Source organism: Oryx dammah, unplaced genomic scaffold, assembly GCF_014754425.2.
Source record: "Oryx dammah isolate SB20612 unplaced genomic scaffold, SCBI_Odam_1.1 HiC_scaffold_4, whole genome shotgun sequence".
NCBI lineage: Eukaryota > Metazoa > Chordata > Mammalia > Artiodactyla > Bovidae > Oryx > Oryx dammah.
The window spans coordinates 73,454,139-73,480,669 of NW_024070188.1; the positions used below are offsets into that span (position 1 = coordinate 73,454,139).

General features: G+C 36.3%; 1 protein-coding gene across 1 annotated transcript in view; it reads left to right on the forward strand.

Moving 5' to 3' along the window:
• The window catches only part of TAB2 (TGF-beta activated kinase 1 (MAP3K7) binding protein 2), an 86,445-nt gene that overhangs the window by 18,796 nt on the left and 41,118 nt on the right, over window positions 1-26,531 (forward strand). The window contains exons 2-3 of the mRNA XM_040238656.1: window positions 6,295-6,443; window positions 25,553-25,743. Coding sequence (XP_040094590.1) covers window positions 25,642-25,743 — 102 coding nt within the window. The 5' untranslated portion in view covers window positions 6,295-6,443; window positions 25,553-25,641. The remainder of the gene's footprint in view (window positions 1-6,294; window positions 6,444-25,552; window positions 25,744-26,531) is intronic.

The window sequence follows — 26,531 nt, forward strand, 5'->3', positions numbered from 1 at the left end:
ATCTGGGCTTCTTTGTAATCCTACGTACTATGTTTTATGTATTTCAAGTCTTTCTGAGAGGTGATATGTAGCTTTCTCCCTGCCAAGTGGGGGTCCAAGGTAGCAGTTCCAGTGGAACCAAACTGGAGAAGGAAGGCCTTGGAAACCACACTGAGAAGTTTTAGTTGAAGTGATAAACAGGGGAGGAACCTAGTATATTTTTCATTTGTTTTGTTGTTTTAACAAAATGGTGTATTTACTCTGTACATTTACTCTTTTAAATTTCAAGTTGGAGAAAAGAGAGCCTCTTCTTAGCTTACAGTTATAGATAAACTAAACATTAAAAGTGCACAGAAGTTCAAATATAATACCACAGTCACTGTCTTTACCCTCTTATTATGTATCTGTTCCAGTTTCTTAAGTTCTTGTGCAAAGCAGTGAAATATTTAGGGTGGTTATATAGGAACCTCTCTTAATCTGCTCTTCTATACGTGATTGGTCAAATGTGAAGGACTTCATGGCTGGGATATAAGCTGTGGGTCTGGTCATTTCTAAGTCGGATGATTGGGATAATGTGGTAGCAGTTGGGGTGGAGCAGAATTGGCAGTTGTGGTATTTGGAAAGAAGAACCTATAGGACTTGGTGGCAGATATGAAGGCTGAAATGCATGGAGTGGTGTTAGGGAAAGTATCAAAAGGGAAGTTAAGAACAGGATGCCTGAATTGGGGTGTATATAGTATTTCTGCAGTGGAAAATGGAAATGTTTCAGTTAGTAGGCTAAATAAAGCCTGTAAGTAGCTTCACCTCAGTTCAAAGCAGATTTTTGCCACTATCAGATGAGCTTTGACATGAAACTTAATAAGAAATCTTTTCAGAACTTTTTAGATTTTGGAACTACAGAAGTAATTGTGAACTGGGTTGACTGTAATATCCAGTGAGGAGAGTCTTAGTAGTGGTGTTTTGAGGAATGTTAGTTATTGGATGGATGAAATTTGAAGCAGGTGAGAAAAGTAAAAGAAAGCAAGAGAAAAGGTAATTTCATTTTTCAGGTTAACAAGAAAATTGCTATTTCTAATGAAAACAGGAAGTTGAAGAGGGGAAGCCAATTTGGGGAAGTTTAAGTTTAAACTTCAGCACAATTAAGAGGGAAAAAAAATCTTGTTTCACATGAGATACCTTTTATTTCTCATGTATTTTGTATCATGGGTAAACAAGCTTAGTAGTTTAGAAGTGTTGCAGTGGAAAATTTCTTTTTAAAATAAGCTCTTAATTTTCAGAGCCTGTAGACTCTGTTGAGATATGAAAGTACTTCTAGCTTGGGAGTGGTTGGAAAGGTATTCCTATATAAGTAGGATTGTGGCTCTGCTTGCTAAAAAAAACCTGGCCGATAGACTGAAAGGAGTGGAGTAAAGTAGGGGGTCCTCTAACAGGATGCTTGTGTGTGTGGCTGAATCATTAGTATGGCTGTTTTTATAATCATATGAATATATTCAGAAGTAGTAATTGCTGGAGAAGCAGTGGTAACTGACATGTTTTCAGTGCTTACCACATACCAGGCCCTATTTTAGGCCGTGTTCAGCAGACAGTCTAGTGGCATCTGTTCCTGCCTTGTAGACAAGGTTGTGGTTATCAACCTAGGTGGGAAGCATTAGGCTAGAGAGTGGTATAATTTTGATTCCCAGGTCCCCTTTAAAAATCTGGAAGATAGATAACTAATGCATGAGTTTGTGAAATCGAATGGGTTTTAACTTTATTGCCATTCTGTGACTTAAAAAAAAAACACCTTTGGTGAATGGACTCCAACATTAGTATTGTCATACTAGAAATATGGACAAGTATCTTTAACAAAAATGAAACAAGGTCCAGTCATTACTCTTGAAATTTGTTTAGTTGCTTTCTGTTTACTATATATAAATATGCTGTATACGTGTACACTTTATGATTCATAAGTTTTAAAAGGCAAATATTGTCTTAAACTTTTATTCAAATCCTGCTAGTGACTTGTGTGAGTTGAACTTTATGTTTTTCTTCTATTAAATAAGGATGTTGGACTAAATCTCAAAGGCCCTTTCAACATTGAATTCTGTGATTCTGATTGTTTAATTTTCATCAGAACAGAAAGCAGCTTCTTAAAGAAGCCTCTCCCTAGATTAGTACTACAAGTGTAGATAAGATACTGGAGGAAGAAGTGAAAGAAGAAATGTCATAGTTTGTACTTAAATCCTTTTGACAAACATTAAGAAGCAATGAAACAAGGAACCTTAGAAACTAGAAGAATGTGCAGTGTTGACCAGAAAAGTTTTCAAGAAGAGCATGATCAGAAAGCATTCAAGTTAGTACTTAATTAATGAGTCAAGTTAATAAACTATAGAGGAAGGAGCCCTGGGCCTGAAGTTAGAAAGCCACAACTACATTTCTGGCTCTAACTCTGCTGCTTATTGGAGTTTTGATGATCAGAAAATTACTTAATTTTTCTGAACCTTGCAAAGGAGAGTAATAAGTACCTGGCCTTACTTGGTTTTTCATAAGAATCAAATGATATGGTAAATTAGGTGGCACTAGTGGTGAAGAACCCACCTGACAACGCAGAAGATGCAAGAGATGCAGGTTTGATCCCTGGGTCGGGAAGATCCCTTGGAAGAGGGCATGGCAACACACTCCAGTATTGCCTGGAGAATCCCTTGGACAGAGGAAGCTGGCCGGCTACAGATCAGAGTTGGACACGACTGAAGCGACTTAGCATACACACACGCGATAAAACTTAAAATATTCTGTGACCTTTCTTTTAAAAAGAAAAATTTAACTGAGTACATTTGAAGATGTGATTGTATTTATTTTAAAAAATATATGAATCAAGCAGCAAAGTTATTACAAAATGATAGGTGAGGATCCTGAAGAGGTTATTGAATTTGGTGATTTGAATGAAACCATTAGCAAGGGAAGAAACTTGAGGGCAGATTAAAGTAAAGTTGAGGCCAGAGCATTACTGCTCAGTAGAGAAGTTTGGAAAGGCACAGATGTTAGAGAGAGATGGCCTGGCATGGCTTGTTTATTCCTTGCATTGTTTTGCAGACTTTTGTTTGCCTGTTTGTGTTCCTTACTGGATTAGGGATAGGTAGAAAGCAGGAACTCCAGTTCATTCTCAGTGCCTTTAACAGAGTAGCAATTTTAATAAATAGCTTTGTAAATACTTGTTGAACAAGACTTAACTAGTAAATTGTGTGGTGTATGTTTAAGATGGTTAAGACTTAAACATATTCATAGGTTGAAGTGAGAGACTGAAAAGAAAAGGTATTGGTTTTCTCAAAGAAACAGGGAAAAAAAGGATAGGATCTAGAGCCACAAATGAAAATGCTGGTCTTAACTGGTAGAGAGACTGCTCCTTACAAAAAGCACCAGATAATTATGTATTTCAGAACATAGAGGGAAAAAAGTAAGCTTCCATATTCTTTTTACAAAACTAAGGTAACATAAAATATGAGCATGAAAGAAGATTACATACCAGTCTCACATAATGCAAAAAATGCATAATAAAATCAAATGGAATTTAGCATTACATTAACAGAGTACTACAAATGAGTGGTATTCCCATTAGGAATAAATCAAATTAAGTTATATTAGGTGATGGGACATGTGAATATCCTGAGGGATATCAAAAGAAGGGAAATCAACATTTATTTCTAATAAGAATCCTTAGTGAAACAAAAATAAATGAGCATAGATATATAAGATTTTATATATCTCAGACCAGAAGCCAGCATTTTGTTACTAGAAATGGTGAGGTACTAGAATTTCTATTTTAGTATTTAGGGAAATACTAAATTCCTTTTAAAAACTCATGAATCAAAAAAGGTCTGGCTGGCATTACTGTTACATAACATTGTCTTGAGAAAGCTGGCCAATATAATTAGACCAAAAACAAAATAAGAGGTGTAATTATTGAAAGGGAGGAGGCACATTTATTTGTAAATGACAGTTTATATCTGGAAAATCCAGAAGAATCAACTGAAACATTATGTGAGTAATGAGATTTCAATGTGATAATCTGGTTATAAAATAAAAACACCCAAAAATTAATGGTTTATCTAGAAAAGTGTTTCTTTCCATGGTCTGTAAACTGAAAGCCTATCCATATGGATTAATGAATGGGAATCCTCATTCTTAAATACTCATTATGCCTGCTGGCAAAACTTACTTATCTTATCATCTCTAAGTAAATTCATCTCTAAGTCTATTTTGTGTAAGATTCTTTCCATGTTAACTTTTAAAACCTCTGAAATAAAGTTGTAGTAGTGAACACATTTTCAAGTAAACTTTAAGAAAAGAAGTGTTTTTTTTTTCTTTTTAGAATTCCTTGTGGCTTGTGATACTTGCTCTATTACTTGGTAATGCCAGGGAAGGTGTAATCTGAGCTCTGAACCATATTTGGTAAATAATAATTTTATGTGGAACCCACTGTTCTATCAGTAAGAGGAAAATTATTGCTCAAATGTAAGGCTTTTCTACTCTCTTAAAGCATTTCCTGACTGAAAGACCAAGTTAGATCATATATTTATTCCTTTTGTTTTTTAAAAGACACTGTATCCCAGTTCTATAATATTTTGACTAGAGGTGTGTTGACAAAAGTATTTTCTGCTTTACTTGAAAGAGGAAGAATTACATGTCTACTTACTTGTTTACCATTAATTCTCTTTATCCTAAATGTAAATTGTTGTATTTTTATTTATCATCAGTTCTCAGAATTGAGCTCTCTCACATGTGCCTTGTTCTGGGATCAGTGTTGATAAATCAGGTTATCTCTCTTAGAATGTGATGCAGTTGAGTTATTTAAAGCTAAAGCTTGCCACACAGCTGTCGTTTCAGCATTTTATGAAAATGAAAGCTTAAGTATACTCAGATGTTTAGAGCAAAGCTTCCCAGGTGGCACAGTGGTAAAGAACCCACCTGCCATTGCAGGAGATGATAGAGTGTGGGTTCGATCCCTGGGTCAGGGCAATCCCCTGGAGTAGGAAATGACAACTCACTCCAGTATTCTTGCCGGGAGAATCCCATGGACCGAGGACCCTAGCAGGCCCTAGCCCATGGGGTCACAAAGAGTCAGACACAACTGAGCATATAGAAAACTGAATTGAATACCTACTGTCTGCCAGGTTGTTAGCTGCTAATTCTCATGACAATCCAGTGAGGTAGGGGATGCTATCCCATTTAATAGAACAGAAACTTCTGCAGAGTTTTAGTTTGTACAGGAACCAGATTTGGAACCTAGATCTTTCTCTACCAGAATATTTTCATCTACAGCATGCCATTACAAAAGGTGGAAAATTGACCTTGTCCTTAAAAACTACTTTCATTCTCTTTTGCTTTGTTGTGTCCTAGTTACTAGAAATGCAGGGAGTTAAGTTCTTTACATCCTTGTCTTCACTACTTTTTTGTCCTGTTACAATCCTCACCATCTGCCATCATTGGACAGCAGCAGAAGATTCAGTTTATTTTGACTACTTGTGGGATTGAGTCTCTTCTTTCGTAGACACTCCTAAAATTATCAGCTTGCCAAGCATAAGAACATCATTTCTAGGCCCTAGTAATCTAATTAGTACAACAGTCTAACATTTTTAATAGCCTACCATTTCTGTAACCTTTGTACTTGCAAGTTTTCTTGTGTGTGTTTTAATAATGTGGACCTAACCAAAAAAAAAAAAAAAAAAATCATTGACTCTGTTTTGGTAATGGAAAAAAATTTCTAGTGTGGTTAAGAACCACATTTATGAGCTGTTCTTTGCGTCCCTCTTTAAGAATTACCAAATGTTTTTAAAAATTGGAACTTTATTTCACTGCTTAGATGTATCTAAAGCATTTCTTAAGAAAAGTCTGAGAACTGATTGTAGAAATTTAGGGAAACAGAAGGTAATTGGAAATAAGATAGCAAAAGAGAAGAGTAAAGTCACTTTAAAATGAGAGCTTTACAATTCCAGTCTTACTAATGAAAATGAACTTACTGTTGGTTTTCTCATTCTATATACTCTGGTCCCATATTGGACAGTCTGTTGCTGAAAGCCAGTAGAGATTTCATAAAGGCTACTGGTTTAGTTTCTAGAATTGGGAGTTTAGAGTGGAGTTGGGTAGATTAAGACAATGAATTAAGTAATGCAAATAGCATCTTTTGGTAACTTGTATTTAAGAGAGTCTTCCATTTAAGAATATTTCCTATGCAAGACACTGGGGACTACCTCACTGCTATTAGCTCACAATGTTATCTGGTCACGTTTCTTGTTCTGCCTACCTCTAGTTTACTCTAGTTTCTCTTCTGCTTTCAAGGCTCCAGACCCAGTTCCTGGACCTGCCCTGGAAAAGAAGTATCCAGTAGAGATGAGCTCACTGCAGTTACTTAATTAAAAATTTGTAAGCTGCAAAAATGGCAATGGGCCAATCAAGAACAGCTACCATTTGAATTTTTCTATTTCCAGGTATGCTAAAGTCCATGGCACCAGTCAAGCTTAGCCCTGTAACTGCCTTACTATGAAATCTATAATAACCAAAACTTTACTTTTAAAACTTTGGTCATCTTGCTCACAGTTTAGTAACATCCCTAACCACTGGGTGACATGCAACTAGTATTGACTTTAACGTACCTTTTGCCTATTTCTAATTTAACTTGTTTGTAACAGCAAACTAATGGAAAAACAATTAAAGAAAAATTAATTGGAAATGCTATTGAGTTAAGCCCTGTAAAAATGTACAAAAAGTACTTTGGTCTTCATTGAGAAGTACAGAAACAACCAAACTGTCTTCCTTTAAGAGGTTCACATATGGTACAAGTAATTTAGAGAATTAAATAAATGAAACAGTTCTCTGTCTTGAGGTCCTCAACTAATCTACACTGTTTGGGCCTTCACATAGAGAGTTAATATGGTCTTCAAAAATGGGGGTGGGGCTGGGAGTGGGGAAATTGAAAGAAAATTCCTGGATAGAATCAAGTAATGTATTATGTAATAGTTTTACCTGAAGAATTTAATTCTGTTTTAAATGTAAGTATATAACTAGTATTTGCTATATTTTTACTTGATTGCCCAAAAGAAACCAGACGAGAAAGTCATCAGTAGTTGGAGTTGTTGTAGAAGGTAACCGCAAACTAAAAATCAAGGTTTCTTACTACCTTAGATTTTAACTGAGAAAAAACTACTTGTGAATGTTTAGAGGGCTAAGTTAGCTGTTAAGGACGTTAAGCTGTTATCACTTTTACTAATTCGTATAGATTTAGAACAGTTAATCCATAAAAGGTGACTTTATTTGCTAAAGGGTAGATGACCATACATATCTTTTGATTTTAAGTTCAGTTCAGATAAGTTAGAGATTTCCCAAAGTTGAACAAAGGAATTTTATATCCCAGTTGTGATTTTAAAAGATGATTCTGATATCCTAGCTTATGCTTTGTATGCCTTCCTCCAGTGTTAATGCATAATGAATTTAATGTCAGCCAGTCTTGTCAACATTAGGTCACTGATTCTGTGCCACTTCATTTGTTTAGCATTGAAATAATTATATCTCACTGAGTGCTGAATTAGGGCAGGAAAGAGAGCTACTACCAGAGTTACTAGGGTCGTTACCACTGGTAGATGAATTGAAGGGGAGATAAGAGAGAATTGCTTCTGCATTTGAAGTCTTACTAGTTATCACTGGGGCTGTGAGTAATGGTGAAAGTTTTCTACATCATTGAATGTAAATTGTACATAAAATAGTTTATTAGGTGCGCTAAGGATGTAAAAATAAATTAACCTTGTTTTCAGTGGGCTTATGGACAAGTAATACCATAAAAAAGTATCATAATAGAGGTGGAAAAAACTGTAGAGAAAGTAATATTTCTACTCAGCCTTGAAGAGTAGATAGAAATCTTTAGCAAGAAAGACAAGAATATTCCTAAGTTGTAGAAATCAAAGTATATAATGTGTTCTAAAAATTGTAAATACTCCAGTATGCCTGCAGAATAGTAGGGTATAGAAGGATATGATGGATGGTGGAGCTATGCCACACATGCTTTCAAATGTATAATAAAGGAGTTTGGATTTAGTTAGTAGGTCATGAGAATCCATTGCAGATTTATTTCTTAGCATTCTCACACTTAAGTCAGTGAGTCTTTTGAAAAGCTGACTGCAATAGAGTGAGGGTTGAAACTTGAAAAAGTTAGAGATTAGGCGGTAGCAATACCTATGAAGGCCAGCACTTACTCTTATTTGATTAGGCATCATATGTGAAGAAGTTTACCTGTAATATCTCACTTACTCCTTACAGGAATGTTGTAAGAACTGAAATAATACAGGTTAACATTGTTCAGCACAGAACCTGATCCATGGTGAGTCAGTGATCACGCTGTAAGCTCAGAGGAAAGTGCCTTTGTCCGCCTTTACGTGTGAACATTTAAATCCCTTCTGTCAAGACTCTTGATGGTTGAGCATTGTTGCAGTTATTAAGTGTATCAGTAACAATTTCAGCATTGATAGCATAGGCATAGAGTTATTTGAAAGTACATTGAATTGGCTCAGCTCTGGTACTTTCAAATAATTCTTTCTATGCTGCTCCTACTCTCTGACCTCCCATATCAGAATACAAGTAGTGTTATGGGGAAATACATAGAAAATATATAGGAAATACTTTTATAGGGAAAATATTCTGCTCTAGTCTCCATTGTTTATGCTTACTTATACAAGAATACATGAATATATATTCTTATAAAAAATTGGAACATAGCAGAGATGACTGTATCTCCTTGGACCACCTTCTCTCTATGTGTTCCTTTCCCCAGCCGGGTCTCCAAAATAATTAGTGTGTATCCTTTCAGAGCATTACCTGTGCATTCCTATAAAAATATCTGTTTCAAACTTTTTTTGGTGTCTTTTTTATTTTTTAACACATAGGGCATCACTATACATGAGTTTTGCATCTTTTTTCATCCAATAATGTCTTAATAGCCCTTTGCATATAATTATTTGGCTCTGTTACTCAACTTAAAGAAAAAAACTGTTGTACCTTGATTTACTCATTCATTCCTAAATGGTTATTCAGATTGTTCTTTTAGTGATATACACTGAAGTGACATTCTTACATCCATGGAGTCGCAAAGAGTTGGACATGATGGAGTGACTGAACTAAACTGACATTCTTATATGCTCGTCTTTAAACACGTATGCTTGTCCGTAGGTTGGACACTTTATATTGTTATAGATGGAGCTCTGGTACTTCATGATCAGCAACAAATTTTCATTCCCAGCTGATGGTGCTAGCTCCGGATAGTGACACCACAGTTGGGAACTGGCCTAGAAAGCAGCTCTGCTACTGACTTAGCTGGAAGTGTAAATACACTTCTTAATACATCTTTCCATTATTCTCTTCAGTTAGAAAGAAAAAAAAGTGGAGTAACATTTCTCTTCTCTGCTTCACGTGTGGGGATGATAAAGTGAGATAAATGCTGTAAGAAGTCTCATATAAATCTGAATTCTACTAGTTTATGATTTTTCTCAAAAGCAGGAACTATATTTTGTTCATCTTTGCATATTTAGAGTACATTACCTGGCTTACAATGGGCAGTGTTTGTGGAATGATTCACAGACATTAAGGTGAACCAAAAAGTAGACTGTATTTATGAAAATTCCAGGCCAGTAGAATTTTCTTAGATCTTATACATAATCTGGCATCTGTGCATTTTTCATTGAAAACTTTCTACCTTTTTAGCCTTATCTCACTTCCCTTCTGCAGTACAGCTATACTTCTTCAAATTTATCCTATTCTTTCATGGTCTTTTCCCTAACACAAACAGTTGTCAGTGATATCCTGCAAGACTCTATGATTTATATGTAATGGCCAAGTCCAAGTACTGCGTTCTTTGTGAAATTTCTCCTGCCTCTCCTCAGTTCCTGCGTAATAGGCACTACTGCCTCCTGATCCTCCACTGCTGCTTATACACCTCTCAGTGCCTCACAGTGAATGTTACTGAACGACTGCATGCCTGCCTCTGGGACTGTGTGGAATGTCACAGAACCAGGCAGGGCTTGGAACTTCAGAGATAAATTAGGTGGATCTGGAAAGTGAGAGGCATGTTGTTCTTGCTGACTTGTAGGATTCAGCACATATGGGGCAGGGGAAAGCAGTTAAGATCATCTATGATTGCCCATGCCTACCCTACTTCTCCAGCTTCATCCTGCATCACACTTTCTCCCTGTTCCTCTCACTCCCTGCCCTTCAGTGTGAGCCAGCTACTGGTGGTTACCCAAACTTGCCATGCTGTCTGATTCAAGTCTTTTCCCGGGCAGCTACTTACGTTTGAATTTTCTTCCCCTCTTGCTTGTCCACCCAGTAAACGTATTTTTGTCTTCTAAGACCCAGCTTAGGTGTTGCCCTCGTTAATTAATCCTACCCTAAACTCTCCACTTCCGTCAGAATTGATTGGCCCCTCCTATGTTTCCACTGTGTACTGCAACACAGTTCAGTTACAGTTCAGTCATTATGTTTGCTTGTTGATGTATTTGTCTTCCTCTACTAAAATGTAAATTTCTTGAGTGTTGAAAAGTGTGCTTTTATTAATTTTAATATTTTCAGTACCCACTATAGTAGAGAGTGAGTAGTAGACGCACAACAATTGTTTGCATAAGCAATATGTATACTATATATGAAAATATATAACAATAATGCATTAGAAAATGTGTCATAAATCAAAATGTTGAGTAGATGATCACTTTCATATATGTTCATATATTGTTATGAAAGTCATTCTAGATTTATGGATAAGTATTACATAATGAGATTTCTGGTTCTTTATTCAATTATATGATATTAAATTAAATATTCTCCAAGGGCATCTATAATTGGAGAATTGTGAAATATCTTTATATATAATAAATATGTTGAGATAGAAGTTTCTGTACAGTTTTGAAATTATTCTTGATCATCTAATATAAAATCCATCCCCCATAACTATAACAAGATTAACAACCGACTTTTTAACAGTTCCATAGTGTTAGATTTGAAAGACTGGCACATACTTAACAAGATTATGTTAAGTTCGATGAGATGAACAGAAGAAACAGTCAAATAAGGGGCTGAAGCTGCATGGGAATCAGTTGGTGAAATTTCTTCTAACTTTCTCTAAATCTTCATCTTAAAATGTCAATTTAGATTAATATTTTAGCCAAGTTATTGTAATTTTCACATGTCATTGAGTCTTACTTAGTTCATTCCAAATGTTTATGGTGGATGTAAGATGAAAACTGGTTCTTCCAAGTGCTTTCATTTTCTTTTCTGCTCTTTTTTTCCCTTTACCTATAAATGGGAGCTCATTATCATATCATTTATTTATATTGTGCTTTCTTTTAAAGATATTTATACAGGAGATGGATTATCCAAAAATTATATTAAAAGGAGCACAGTCAGAAGTAACTTTGTTTCCATCTTAAAGCCCTAATGTATTGGAAAATAATAATTAAGTATGAATTGGAAAATACACACAAGGTAGTTAGTTATATAATATGTTTTGATGAATTATAACCATTCTGCCTTAGATTTATTGCACTTTTCTTGATCCTTAGAAAATGGTAGCACTCACCACAAAACCACAGTACATAAATTGCCAAGTGTGGCTGACTTGCACATTCTTTTTAGAGGAACTTATAACTGCTAAACCTTTTAACCATAAGAAATGGTCAGTATTCATGGACTTGAGGCAGTGTATTAATGAGTAAATTGGGAATTTTTTTTTTAAGAGGAGATAGAGTGGGCCATTATGTTACTTCTTAGCCATTTGACATGTATTAAAATTACACTATTAATATTTATTGTTTTTCTATAGAAAATAAATTACTATAGGCTTGTAAAGTTGAGAAATACATTTTCTGGTAACAATCCTTTGTTCCCTTTAAGCTTTTAAGTAACACTAAATCTGAACATGATAAGTAATTCAAGTAAGTAGCATTTAGGTGACTTAATTTGGTGTGTTTCTATTATTTTATTTTTGCAAATATCTATGTAAAGTGATTCGAGACTACAGCAGTTCTATGCTAAAGTTTATGCTAAAGATGGATTATACTTATTCTCTTTTTTATTGTAAATGATGATAGTATTTGAATTTTAGATTTTTAAATGCCATAGCTATAATTCTTACATTGTAACTCTTAGGAAAATAATTTGATATTATAGACTTTGGAGAGCAGCAAGTTTGCTTTGCTTTAATAAAGATGTAACATCATGTTCCAAGAAATACAATTCTAATAATTTGCTGTTAAAAGTAATTTTGAAATTTTCATTTAATTACATTCGTAGCTTATTTTAAAATTAATCAAATGTGAAGCATCAACTATTATATACCTACTTGACATTTGATGAGATAGTTACATCATCAGTAATGAAAGAGGTACTTAAAATAGTATATATAATTAGAAAGATAATACTTTTTTTTTTTCAGTTTACTTCTGAAATCCTTATTAAGGCCAAAAAGTTTCAAAACTTGCTTTAACTTCAAAAAAAAATTAGCAGCTAACTCACTGCACAGTCATCAGCCAGTCCACAGAAGAGACACAAGTTAAAATTAGTAATAAAAAACTATTAACATCATATTGACAACCAAGTACATAAGTTGAAACACTCTCCCTTCCCATTAGACGTCCTGGGAAATTTAGTAATGGTTGTTGAGGTTACTGCTAAGTCACTTCAGTCGTGTCCGACTCTGTGTGACCCCATAGATGGCAGCCCACCAGGCTTCCCCATCCCTGGGATCCTCCAGGCAAGAATACTGGAGTGGGTTGCCATTTCCTTCTCCAATGCATGAAAGTGAAAAGTGAAACTGAAGTCGCTCAGTCATGTCCAACTCCTAGCAACCCCATGGACTGCAGCCCACCAGGCTCCTCTGACCATGGGATTTTCCAGGCAAGAGTACTGGAGTGGGTTGCCATTGCCTTCTCTGGTTGTTGAGGTTATGTGTCCCTAAAAAGCATCACTATAGTCAAAACTAAAAAATAGAACCCCAGAGGACTTAACAAGAAAAATGGAACTGAGGTACAACACTCAGAATGTCATCAGTGAACATTTTAAAAAGTAGAAACCTTAAAAGGCATGATACTGTAATTTTACACATGTCAAATGGCTAAGAAATATGTGTAAGTACTTATATAATATTTATACAAATAAATACTGTACTTTGCTTTTAAACAGTCCTAAAGTTTGCCTTATAGAAGGAACTTTCACATAGTTGTGGAAGCTTGTTATTGTGAAGAATGATTTTTTGAAATTGGAAAGAAAATTGAACACAAGTTGTGGATGGGTGTGACTGATTCCTCGAAGCTTCAGTAAGCTGAGGTTGCTGGCAGATGTTTGAGGTGTGTTCGTATTTACATTTTGAGTGTTCATAGGCAGCTTGTTTCAGCTGAGTGTGGTTTTTTGCATTCACCTAGTGTTTCTGACAGATGAATTCACAGCATAATTCATTTAGTGCTCAAATTGTTGCCTAATATATTAATTGCATTGATGCAGTTTCAAAACAACTATTATAGCAGCACTCACATATAGCCAAGGGTAAGACAAATACTGTAGTTTGGAGGGGTAGCTAGCACTTTTTATAGTAGTCTTTAATCTAGATGTATCCTGAACTTTATTTAGAGATTTATTACGACAGATACTTAGTGAGCATCCACTACTTGCCTTCCACTTTCTAAATATTTAAGATACAGCAGTGAACAAGATAGTCTCTCCACTTTGAAACCAATATTACTTGTGTCAAAATTTCTGTTTGTTGTCACAGGTTGGTTTTAAGAGGTAAAATTGGATAGATGAATGGACCTCAGGTTTAAAAAAAAGAGTCTACTGGGCATCAAGACTTTTCTCTAACTCCTTAAATTATATACATTTACAAGATAATTTTCCAGGGGTCTGTCCAGGTCGAGATTCCATTGTTTATAGAAAAAAATTAGTATCTCTGGAGGTCACTATGGAAATCAGAGTTAAATTTTAGGATAGTATACATGTTAAAATGGAACAACCTCTTACCTTATTGTCTGTAAGCTGAAGGAGAGTCCCAGTGCAGTTGAGAAGTGAATTTTAGTTTTATATATTTTGTCCTGTTCTTCCATGATATTCAACATAAGCTATTTTTTTCTTTGTTATAGTAGTAAATTTGTTCTGGTAAAACTCAACCATGTACAAACAGGGCAAAGGTGAAATACGTATATCGATTTACATAATGATAGGCTAAACCATTCGTGTATCTCAAGACCTTCTATAATAAAAGCCACTGTACACTTGCAGCCTTCATCAACCTTTCTCATCTTCTCTTGTAGATACTCCCCACCCGAAACTCTTTCTCCTTAATCCTCTTTCCTCCTGTCCCTCCTCCTTCTAGCCAAACAAGTGACTGACTCATTGTCTCCAGAACCTGCCTAGTATTTATTGGATTGCCTTGCTTCATACTTCAACCTTGTGATGATTCAAGGCCCTTCCACCTTTTCCCTCAGGCCTGAGAGCACTCTGAACACCTATAGCACAGTTTATACCACTTATCTGGCACTTATTTTCAACCTAATATTTGGTTTTCAGGTAGCTTTGTCTGAGTTATCCAATTAAGACAAATGATTTGTCCCATATACGTGGGAAAGGAAGGCCTCAAAGGCTTTGTTAGCAAAGTAATGTCTTTGCTTTTTAATATGCTGTCTAGGTTGGTCATAAATTTTCTTCCAAGGAGCAAGCGTTGTTTCATTTCATGGCTGCAGTCACTATCTACAGTTATTTTGGAGCCAAAAAAAAAGTCTGTCACTGTTTCCATGTTTCTCCATATATTTGCCATGAAGTTATGGAACCAGAGTTTATACTTAACCAACCATTTAATTGTCTCATCTTACTAAATGAGACAACCCCTGCTGATATAGAATTGTGGGTGAAATATTTAGCAGTGTTATTTATGTTTTTAGCTATTAACATGTTCTTTCACCAGAAAATTTTAGAAACAAATAGTTAAAACAGAATGTTGTTTCTTGAAATTCTACTGCTTAGGAAAGTTTTAAGCTTACCTGAGAGTAACCCTCTTCCAACAACACAAGAGAAGACTCTACACACGGACATCACCAGATGGTTGACAGCGAAATCAGATTGATTATATTCTTTCCAGCCAAAGATGGAGAAGCTCTATACAGTCAGCAAAAACAAGACCAGGAGCTGACTGTGGCTCGGATTATTAACTCCTTATTGCCAAATACAGACTGAAATTGAAGAAAGTGGAGAAAACCACTAGACCGTTCAGGTACGACCTAAATCAAATCCCTTAATACTATACAGTGGAAGTGAGAAATAGATTTAAGGGACTAGATCTGATAGACAGAGTGCCTGATGAACTATAGATGGAGGTTCATGACATTGTACAGGAGACAGGGATCAAGACCATCCCCAAGAAAAAGAAATGCAAAAAAGCAAAATGGCTGGCTGGGAAGGGCTTACAAATAGCTGTGAAAAGAAGGGAAGCAAAAAGCAAAGGAGAAAAGGAAAGATATACCCATATGAATGCAGAGTTCCAAAAAATAGTAAGGAGAGATAAGAAAGCCTTCCTCACCGATCAGTGCAAAGAAATAGAGGAAAACAACAGAGTGGAAAAGACCAGAGATCTCTTCAAGAAAATTAGAGATACCAAGGGAACATTTCATGCAAAGATGGGCTCAATAAAGGACAGAAATGGTATGGACCTAGCAGAAGCAGAAAATATTAAGAGGAGGTGGCAAGAATACACAGAAGAACTATGCAAAAAAGATCTTCATGACCCAGATAATCACTATGGTGTGATCTTCAGCCTAGAGCCAAACATCCTGGAATGTGAAATCAAGTGGGCCTTAGGAAGCATCACTACAAACAAAGCTAGTGGAGGTGATGGAATTCCAGTTGAGCTATTTCAAATCCTGCAAGATGATGCTGTGAAAGTGTTGCACTCAATATGCCAACAAATTTGGAAAACTCAGCAGTGGCCACAGGACTGGAAAAGATCAGTTTTCATTCCAATCCCAGAGAAAGGCAATGCCAAAGAATGCTCAAACTACTACACAATTGCACTCATCTCACACACTAGTAAAGTAGTGCTTAAAATTCTCCAAGCCAGGCTGCAGCAGTACGTGAACCGTGAACTTCCAGATGTTCAAGCTAGTTTTAGAAAAGGCAGAGGAACCAGAGATCAAATTGCCAACATTCTCTGGATCATGGAAAAAGCAAGAGAGTTCCAGAAAAACATCTCTTTCTGCTTTATTGACTATAAAGCCTTTGACTGTATGGACAATAAACTGTGGAAAATTCTGAAGGAGATGAGAATACCAGACCACCTGAACTGCCTCTTGAGAAACCTATATGCAGGTCAGGAAGCAACAGTTAAAACTGGACATGGAACAACAGACTGGTTCCAAATAGGAAAAGGAGTATGTCAGGCTGTATATTGTCACCCTGCTTACTTAGCTTCTATGCAGAGTTCATCATGAGAAACGCTGGGCTGGAGGAAGCACAAGCTGGAATCAAGATTGCCGGGAGAAATATCAATAACCTCAGATACGCAGATGACACCACCCTTACAGCAGAAAGTGAAGAAGAACTAAAGAGCCTCTTGATGAAAATGAAAGAGGAGAGTGAAAAAGTTGGCTTAGAGGTCAACATTTAGAAAACGAAGATCATGGCATCCGGCCCCATCACTTCATGGGAAATAGATGGGGAAACAGTGGAAACAGTGTCAGACTTTATTTTTCTGGGCTCCAAAATCACTGCAGATGGTGACTGCAGCCATGAAATTAAAAGACGCTTACTCCTTGGAAGGAAAGTTATGACCAACTTAGACAGCATATTCAAAAGCAGAGACATTACTTTGCCAACAAAAGTCCGTCTAGTCAAGGCTATGGTTTTTCCAGTAGTCATGTATGGATGTGAGAGTTGGACTATAAAGAAAGCTGAGTACCAAAGAATTGATGCTTTTGAAATGTGTTGTTCTAGAAGACTCTTGAGAGTCCCTTGAACTGCAAGGAGATCCAACCAGTCCATCCTAAAGGAAATCAGTCCTGGGTGTTCATTGGAAGGACTGATGTTGAAGCTGAAACTACAATCCTTTGGCCACCTGATGTGAAGAGCTGACTCATTTGACAAGACCCTGATGCTGGGAAATATTGAAGTCAGGAGGAAAAGGGGACAACAGAGGATGAGATGGTTGGATGGCATCACTGACTCGATGGACATGGGTTTGGGTGAACTGCAGGAGTTAGTGATGGACAGGGAGGCCTGGCCTGCTGCAGTTCATGGGATCACAGAGAGTCGGACAGGACTGAGCGACTGCATTGAACTGAGAGTAACATTGTTTTATTCATTAATAAGACTTTGATACTAAAGGGCAACACTTTGTCAGGTTTAAATTATGTAAATCTAAGTAGTTTATATAAGGTATATTACCAGTTACTCCTTTTTTAAAAGTTGGATATCTGGGAATTTAGCTTTGCTCCGCCGTCATTTACTTTGTATGGTACCTCCTCGTCAGGAGCAGGTGACTAAAATCTTTTACATATCTGTATAGTCATTTGGGAGTTTTGTTTGTTTTTTAATCTTTTATCAAAGTTTGCTAAAAAGTAACACATCTCATCTAAATCTGTAACTTCACTGGTAGAATAGTAATGTTTACTCCATCCCCTCCACTCTCACATCTCCTTATTTCCCCTAGGGTTAGAATTGCAAGAGCTTTGCTGTTTTATTGGACTTGATGGAAAGCCAGCTTTTAGTCATATGTGATTAATATTCTATAGCTCTTTCATTAGCAACATATACACTTTTCTTCCCAAAAGACCAGTTTGGAAAGAACCTTGGTGATATAGTCCACCCCTCATAATCTACTAACTGGGTAGGCTGATAGTATTTACAGGGAAAAGTAATATAAATATTGAATACGGATTTAAGCAAAAACTGTGAAATAAGTAATTGGGCAGATGGACATAGGAGTAAAGAAGGATGGTTATATTATGGCATGAGAACTAAGTTACAAAGCTAACTCTTCATTTTCCATAGTAGGAAATACATAGAAAATGTGTAAAATTGAAAAAATCAAGAAATAGTCCTATAAATCATCTTGTATAGGAATGTAAAGAAGCAGCTTAGTGTTGACACTGGCATATGGAATAGGATAAAAATGGAGAGGCATGAGGCAGGGAAACTTGGTTTCCCCAATAAACTTTGTAATACTGTTTGGCTTTTAAAAACTATGTACATATGTTCCTCTTTAAATTTTTATTTAAATTTTTCATTATAGGGTAGGTCAAAAAATTAAGATATCTTAAAATCAATTTTTTTATATAATGTTTAGTATTTGGGCTGGAAGGAACGTTGGCCTTTTAGGGAAAAATTAATAATGACTATGTAATTTTCATATAAAATATAACCAAGAATATTTTTCTTTGTGTATTCTTAAATTATATGGTAGGATTGTCTCATCTACACTGGTTAATTAATGCCAGCACCAAGGATGCCTTTCAGATGTTTATCTGCAGCCCAGAACTCTGAGCTCCAGGTCCATCTATCCCAGCTCCCTCTGTGGTATCACTGTTTTGAGGTTGTAAAGGTACCCTAGACTCAGTATGTTCAAAACTAAACTTTGTTTTGTTTTCTTGGACCTTTTCTAGTTTGTTCCTTAGTTTATAAATGGGACCAACCATCTGAACAAATAAAAAAGCAACCTTTACAACCTCCTTCTTTACCCCAATATCTAATCCATCTCCAAGTTCTATTAAATTTTACTTCCTAATTATCCCTTCACTTTTTCCTTCTACTCAGTGTCCATTGCTGTCTCTACACTTACAAAGTATTAACTATTTCTTAGCTAGTTCAGTTCAGTCTCTCAGTTGTGTCCAACTTTGCAACCCCAGGGACTGCAGCATGCCAGGACTCCCTGTCTATCACCAACTCCCGGAGCTTACTCAGACTCATGTCTGTTGAGTTAGTGATGCCATCCAACCATTTCATCCTCTGTCGTCCCCTTCTCCTCCTGCCTTCTTAGCTAGACTAAAGCATTTTTCTAACTGGTCTTCTCATCTTTTGCCATTTTCTCCATACTGTAGCCATTCTTCACACAAACATGATTTCTTGATCATGTCACCTTTCCTGCCTCTGAGCTTAAATCTTTCAGTTTCTTCTCATTACCCTGAGAATAAAACCTCCAAATTTTAATGGCCTATAAAGGCACTGCATGATTTGGCTCCTACCTTTTTCTTGCTGCTGCTATCTATAGTTTTTCCTAATATATTCCCTTGTAGTCTGTTTTTGAACGATGTGAAGGAGATGAAAAACATTACTGTGTCAGCAGTGAGATAGACTGAGATAGCAGTCAGCAGATCTGGTAGCAGAAGGCAGACAGAAGATAAAATAGTGGGCAAGTTAAAATAGTTATCTAAATTATTAGCTTGTTTTGATGTGTCTTTAATTCAGGAATTTCTGTGACCTGGAGAGCAAGGGTATGGACTCTAATACTTGTATCTCCAGCATGGTTATCTGCTGCGTACTAGACACTCCTTAAATTCATAGATTGTGAATGGATGATGATAGTCCAATTTTAAATATCCAGGTACCTCATAAATGCTCAAATTTTGTTCAGACCTGTAAGTCCTGTTGCTTTTCTTTGGTGTTGTTTTTTGATCTGGAAGCTATGGTCTCTTCTTGGGAGTACGGTTAACAGTTACTTGTGTCATACCACTGTTACAGTCCTGGAAAAGTTCACCATAGTAAACGGTAGTGAAAATGAAGACTTGATGATTATCATAACATGAAGTCTGAGCCATTAACTTAAACTTAGTACTCTGCACTGTCATAATATTGAGAGCTTAGAAATAAGTTGCTTACATACTCTAGGAAAGGAAATAACATGGCACGTTTTAAAGTCTTCCCAGTATACTTACGGTTGGGTTTGTGCTGTATACACTCTGCTGGGCTTCCCAGGTGCCTCAGTGGTCAGGAATCCTCCTGCCAGTGCAGGAGACACAGGTTCAGTCCCTGGGTCAGGAAGATCCTCTGGCGGAGGAAATGGTAATCCTCTCCAGTATTCTTGCCTGGAAAATTCCATGGGCAAGGGAGCCTGGCAGGCTGCAGTCCATGTGGTTGCAGAGTCAGACACAGCTCAGTGACTGAGCGCAGCACCCAGCAGCGCGTATAGTCTGCTACTGTTTAAAGTCATTAAGAGCTTACTCCCAGATTATTTGGGCTGGCAGCAGGTTAGGTGCTAGAATTTTACCCCTATTGTTAGGAGCATTCCTGTAGAGCATGATTTCTTTATTCTTTTCTCAGAAGAGCAGTCATTTTGCATCTTAACCATAGAAAATACATTTCTGCTTATTATTAGAAATAATTTTCCAGATTAAATTGTAAGGTATTTCTAGGTTTTCCTTTCAAAATTAAATAAATACCTGTTTGTTTCAACAGTGTGTTTAGTTGTAAAGCTTATTCACTCATCCACAGGCTACATTTAAAAATAGTTATCTTGCTTTGTTCTTAAAGTCTGCTTTTGGTGGATGCAGAATATGGGTTAATTGGTGGATGCAGAATATGGGTTAATTGTTTCTTTTCCCTTTCAGCACTTGAATTTTGTCTTTTCAGTATCTTCTGGCCTTCACTGTTTTTGATGAGTAGTCAGCCTTCATTTAAATTCTTGTTACCCTTTATTTTATTTCTTTGACTGCTTTCAGGATTTTCTTTTTCTTTGGTTTTCAGCACTGTGACTATTATGTCTATGTGTGATTTCTCTGGCTTTTCCTGTTTAAGACTTGCTGATCTTCTTGATCAAGATCATTTTGCTTGTTTGTTGTATTTAAAGCAGACTCTGACCAGTTTTATTATAGAAAATTTTTCCATGATTGACTTTTCACTAATCTGTTTTGGCATGCTTCTAACGATACCAAATCAGCTGGATCAGTGATAGCCATGGTGTGTATTCTGGTATTTCCTACACCCTGTGCCCAATTCAACATTATCACCACTGCAGATGGATACCAGTTTTGGCGGACAGGGCGTAATTCTCTGTTTCAGATTTCTTCAACCTGGGCAATTGTTGATGAGGATGACCAGTTTCACATTGCCTCATCTTACCATTTTCAGAGCCTGCATGTACTCCAACATGTTCTTGCCACTTTTCTTAAGGAGTTGGAAACTTGGGTTGATACAGAGTCTAGAGCTGAGTGATTTAGGCAACTTTATTGTCATCCTTGTGACCACCGTCTTCCTGCTTTAGGTGTAAGATAACTCCCAACCAAGAACAACCTCCAAGATGGACAAGGAGCCAGTCAAGTTCTTCTTGATATGTAAATTTAGATCTTTTACTAACTTGGGGAAATTTTTAGACACTGTTTCATTAAATACTTTTTTCTATCCCATTCTCTATCCCCTTTCCTTCTGGAATTCCAGTTTCAGGTATGTTAAGAGTTACTGATTCTTTCTCACAGGTCCCTGAGCTAGGTTCATTTCCCTGGCTCAGTCTTTTTTTTTTTTTTTCTCCATCCTTCAGGTTCTAATGATTTCTATTGCTGTGTCTTCAAGTTCACTGACTCTTTTGTCATTTCCAATTTGTGATTAAACCTAGCCAGTGAATTTTATTTCAGACATTTTATTTTTCACTTCTTGAATTTACATTTCTTTTATAGTTTTTTTTTCCCTTGGCTGAGAAATCTAAGCATACTGTCCCTTATATTCCTGAACATAGTTAAAATAGCTGCTTTAAAATCCTTATGTGCTAATTCTAGCATCTGGGTCATCTTGGGCTTGGTCTCCCTCAGTTGCCTTTCTCTTGACAATGTCAGTTTTTCCTGTGTCTTCTGTGTAATAATTTTAGATTATAACTTAGATGTTATGAATGACACATTGTAGAGACTGAAGTTTATTGTATTCCTTTAGAATGTGTTGATGTTTGGTTAGTGGTTTGCATGCTTGCTTGTTTGTTTTAGTAGGCAGTTAACTTGGCTGAACTTAAACTACAAACTGAAACCTCACTTCTGTTACTTTAACCTTAGCCTGATTGCTTGGAATCTCAAGTCTGTACAGTTTGGGAACCAGAGATATGTGTAGATATTATACACAAAATTTGGTGTTTCTCTCCTTCGGTGATTTACTCACTAGGTTTTCAGCTATTGTGGTCATGCCAAAATCTGTCCTTTGGTTCATTCAGTGAATTAGACTGAAGGTTTACTTGTTTGGGCTTTTGCTGTGCAAAAACAACTGGGATGTGCTCTCTGGGTAAGAACCATTTAAAAAATGGAAAGTCACCCCATGTTGTCTACTTCTTGCAACTACTGACTCGCTTCTCCTCCTCCCAACCCCCAGCACCACCACTCCCACTTTGCTGTTTCTGTTTTCAAGCTCTTTATGTTTTGTCTATTTACAGAAGTTACTCATGAGAGCATCAGTCCAGTAGGAGCTACTTTGCCATTTCAGGAAGTGGAATCCCTAAAATACAATTGTGCTTTTGAACAATTTTCTTGTTGGTATGCTTGATAGTCATATAAAAGTTTTTTCAAAGAACTTCAGAGATTTCTGTATATGTGTTAATAATGAGTTGAAATTTATTTTCATCCTCTTTTAAATAAGAAAGGTTGTCCTGAATTTAGACTGAGGATTTATTTATTTGCCTTTCCCTCAAATTATAATTTCCAAATCTAGATTACTTGAAATGCATTTTAGAAGCTAAAATACATGAAGAACCCATACAGTAAAACCTTTATTTCATCCAACAAATGTTACATCTTGGACCTAGGTCCTGGGAATATAGCTGTAAACTTCAAAGTTCTTGATCCTGTGGAGCTAACGCTTTAAGGTTAGGCAGGTAGGTAGATAGGTAGATATGTCAGTATTGATAAAATGCTATGAAGTAAACCAAGGTCTGAAGATGTGATAGGGAAGGAGAGGAGAGAAGTGTGGCAATATTTTAGGTAGAAAGATTGGTCAAGGAAGCAGTCTGATCAGAGTTCTTAGTGAAGTGTGAGAGAGCCATGCAAATATCTGAGGGGAAAGGGTTCCAACAAAAGGGGCCACAAGTCTAAAAGACCCAAGGGAGGAATGAGGTTAGCTTCTCTTTGAGAAATAACCAGTGTGAGGGAACTCAGTGTGGAACCGAGGGAACAAAGACAGTGGTAGGAGATGAAGTACCAGGTGGTAGTTAGCCAGGGGTCTTGTGTTACAGGATTTTGCACTAGGGAAATGATTGTTTGGATTTACTTTTCCCAAGGATCACTCTGTTTGGTAGAGTAAGAGGTAGGGGTGGAGCAAAGAGTTAAGCAAGGAGACCTTGGCAGTAGCAGTCTAGGTGAGCTGTGATCATGGCTTGAATAAGAGCAGTAATAGAGGTGGGAAAATGTGATCAGATTCAGAATAATTCTTTTGCAGATAGCCAGCAAAACTTGATGATAGATTAGATATGGCATGTGAGAAGGACCAACTGAGTGACTGAAGGTACCATATATGGAGGTGAAAGAGACTGGGAAAGATTTGGTCTGGGTAGGGGAAATGAAGAGTTCAATTTTGGACATACTAAGTTTGAAGTGAATTTTAGATATCCAGACATAGATGTGAGGAAAGCAGCTGGTCATGTAGCCTGGAACTCAAGGGAGAAAGAGCTCCCTTGGAGTTGGACATAGAGATTTGCAAAGTCTTTGTTTAAAGTAGTGTGTTTGGTTGAGATTACCTTGACGAGGAACATAGGTGTAATTGAAAAGAAACCCTAGGTCTGAACTGCATAACTCACTGATGTTTAGATGTCCAGATGTTTAGATGTCCAGAGAAGGATCTGACAAAGAAAACTGACAAGGAACTGCCAGTGGGTGGGTAGAAATCCAGAAGAGTATAAATCTCAGAAGCTAAGTGAAGAAATTGTTTAGAGAATGGGGAGTGGTTGACTGGTTTATAAACTGAAGAGAGATCTAGTGAGATGAGGCCTGAGGAGTGACGTTAAGTTTAACAATCTGAAGATCCTGGGCAACTTTGATAAGTAGTTTCAGTGGAGAAAAACTATGAAAACCTGAGTTGGTAGATTTTAAAGTGGTAAGAGGGAGGAAATGAAGACAAAGTATAAACCATCCTTTCAAGGAGTTTAGCCTGAAAGAGGGAATGGGCAGATAAATGAGTTGATAGCTGGAGTGAAGTCCAGAGAGACTTTCTCAAGATCAGCAATGCTATAGCATGTTTACTGTCCCTTATATTATGTTTAAATATCATTTACGAATTTCTGGTACTCTTCTTTTCTCTTGCAACCCATTTGTAGAAATATTTCATTGGATGCTAAAATATTGTGTGTGTGTGTGTGTGTGTGTGTGTGTGTGTGTGTTTGAAATAGATTGGGGTAATCTGTAATGCAAATAATTTGGTTTGGCAGTGCTTTTACCTAGGAGATGTAACTAAGCTGAAGTCACACAGACAAAAGAATTGGGGAAAAATTAACCAAATGATGATAAAAAGTTTGAAAGTCTTTACCAAACATGATATCCAAATGAGCTTCTATTCTATTGCGGATTCAGGAGTTCTGTCATAACTAGATTTACTCAAAAGTGTTTTAATATCTACTGTTATGCTGAAAACTTTCTACAGAGTGCCAAGTGTGCAATAAGGGACATGAGAGACCAATTTCTGTATTCATGGAGTTTATAGACTTGTATTTAAGCTTATGGAAAAGAGAAATATTACAGATAAGAAATTTGTTTTAAAGAGATCGTCTTATTGTTAAATTTATTCTAAAATGAATTGTATTTTAATTATTGTGCAAATAGTATGATTTTAAAATTTTTAATATGTTATATAGGTTTAATGTATTTATATGCTATTTATATCCCAAAGAGGCTTTAAGATTAAACATGGTTTATGTTAAGAATGTTAGGGATATAAATAAATTTGGTATTTCTCAACTTGGACCGTACATTAGAATCACTTGGGGGGCTTTTAAAAATCCATATGCTCATGTTGCTCCCAACCAATCAAATCAGAACCTCTGGGGTTGGGGCTCAAGCATTAGTATTTTAAAATACTGATTTAATAGAGACAGAGGGAATAAAATGCTACCAAGCCTCTGAGAATGAATTGATTACACATTTAAGGATTAAGTACATCTGAAAAGACAAAATATCAAATGTTTTTTGACTTATAGATCATTTTTAGATAGAGCATGCAAAGCTATTTGTAGAACCAAACTTTTTTAGAATCCAAAGTTTAAAAAATTTTAGTAGAATAAATAAAATTACTCCCTTAGTCTCTCCTCTGATAATCAAGAAAAAATCAGTGACGTTACTCATTTTCTCCCTTTTAAAACAACCTTGACAGTAATTTCTTATTTGAATGCCTTTAGGCACATCCATTATAAAGCATACACAAATACATAGGAATTAGAAAATTTTAAAGTTTGCCATCAGTAGTTATAAACTGAAAAGACAACTATATTGCAAGCATTATAAGACTAAATATTTTTATAACTTATACTAAATAGATACTAAAGCACATACCCTTTTGTATTGAAATTTTAAATCCATGATAATATTAATTCTATAACAGTTCTCATTAAAATTTTTTTTTCTTTCTTTCACAGAAAATGCTTGGACAGAAGAGATGAGTACTGTTTCCACTAAGGCCTAGAATTGCCTGTTGTACAAATAGTCCTGATCAGGCAAGATACGAATGGCCCAAGGAAGCCACCAAATTGATTTTCAGGTTTTGCATGACCTGCGACAAAAATTCCCTGAAGTACCTGAAGTTGTTGTATCCAGGTGCATGTTACAGGTCAGTGTTTAATGATTTCTGAATTTATTAATACAACTTGGTATTTTTTTAAACATTGGAAGAAAACACTTTTATCTTCTTTGGCATTAGTGCAGTATGATGGAGAGATGAGCTTTGATGTCTGATAGTCATTTAGCCTTTAGCAAGTTCTAGGCTCTCTCTTTCCCATCTGTCATATGGATAATACTTGCCTTGTAAACTAGATGTGAGGATTAAGTGAGATCTTATATAAAGCATTAATATATGGTCCACATTTATGATGAGCTTGCTTGACTCCTCCTTTACCCAATTTTGCCAGAACTTTTAAAAATTCCAGGTCTTCCATTTCATAGGGGTGGGATGATTTGGGAGAATGGCACTGAAACATGTATAATATCATATAAGAAACGAATCGCCAGTCTAGGTTCAATGCAGGATACAGGATGCTTGGGGCTGGTGCACTGGGATGACCCAGAGAGATAGTATGGGGAGGGAGGTGGGAGGGGGGTTCAGGATTGGGAACACATGTACACCCATGCAGATTAATGTTGATGTATGGCAAAACCAATACAGTATTGTAAAGTAAAATTTAAAAAAATAAATAAAATAAAAATTTAAAAAAAATGAGAAAATCATTAAATAAGGAATCAGGAAACTTGGGATCTAATCTTAAATGGTACCCTAAGCGTATTTTACAAGTAATATGCCTTCTTTTGTCCTTTAGTTTTCTTATCTATAAAATGGAGGGATTTGACTAGACAATGCCTGAAGTCCCAATTCTAAAGAAAAAAGTTTATTTTTATATTTTT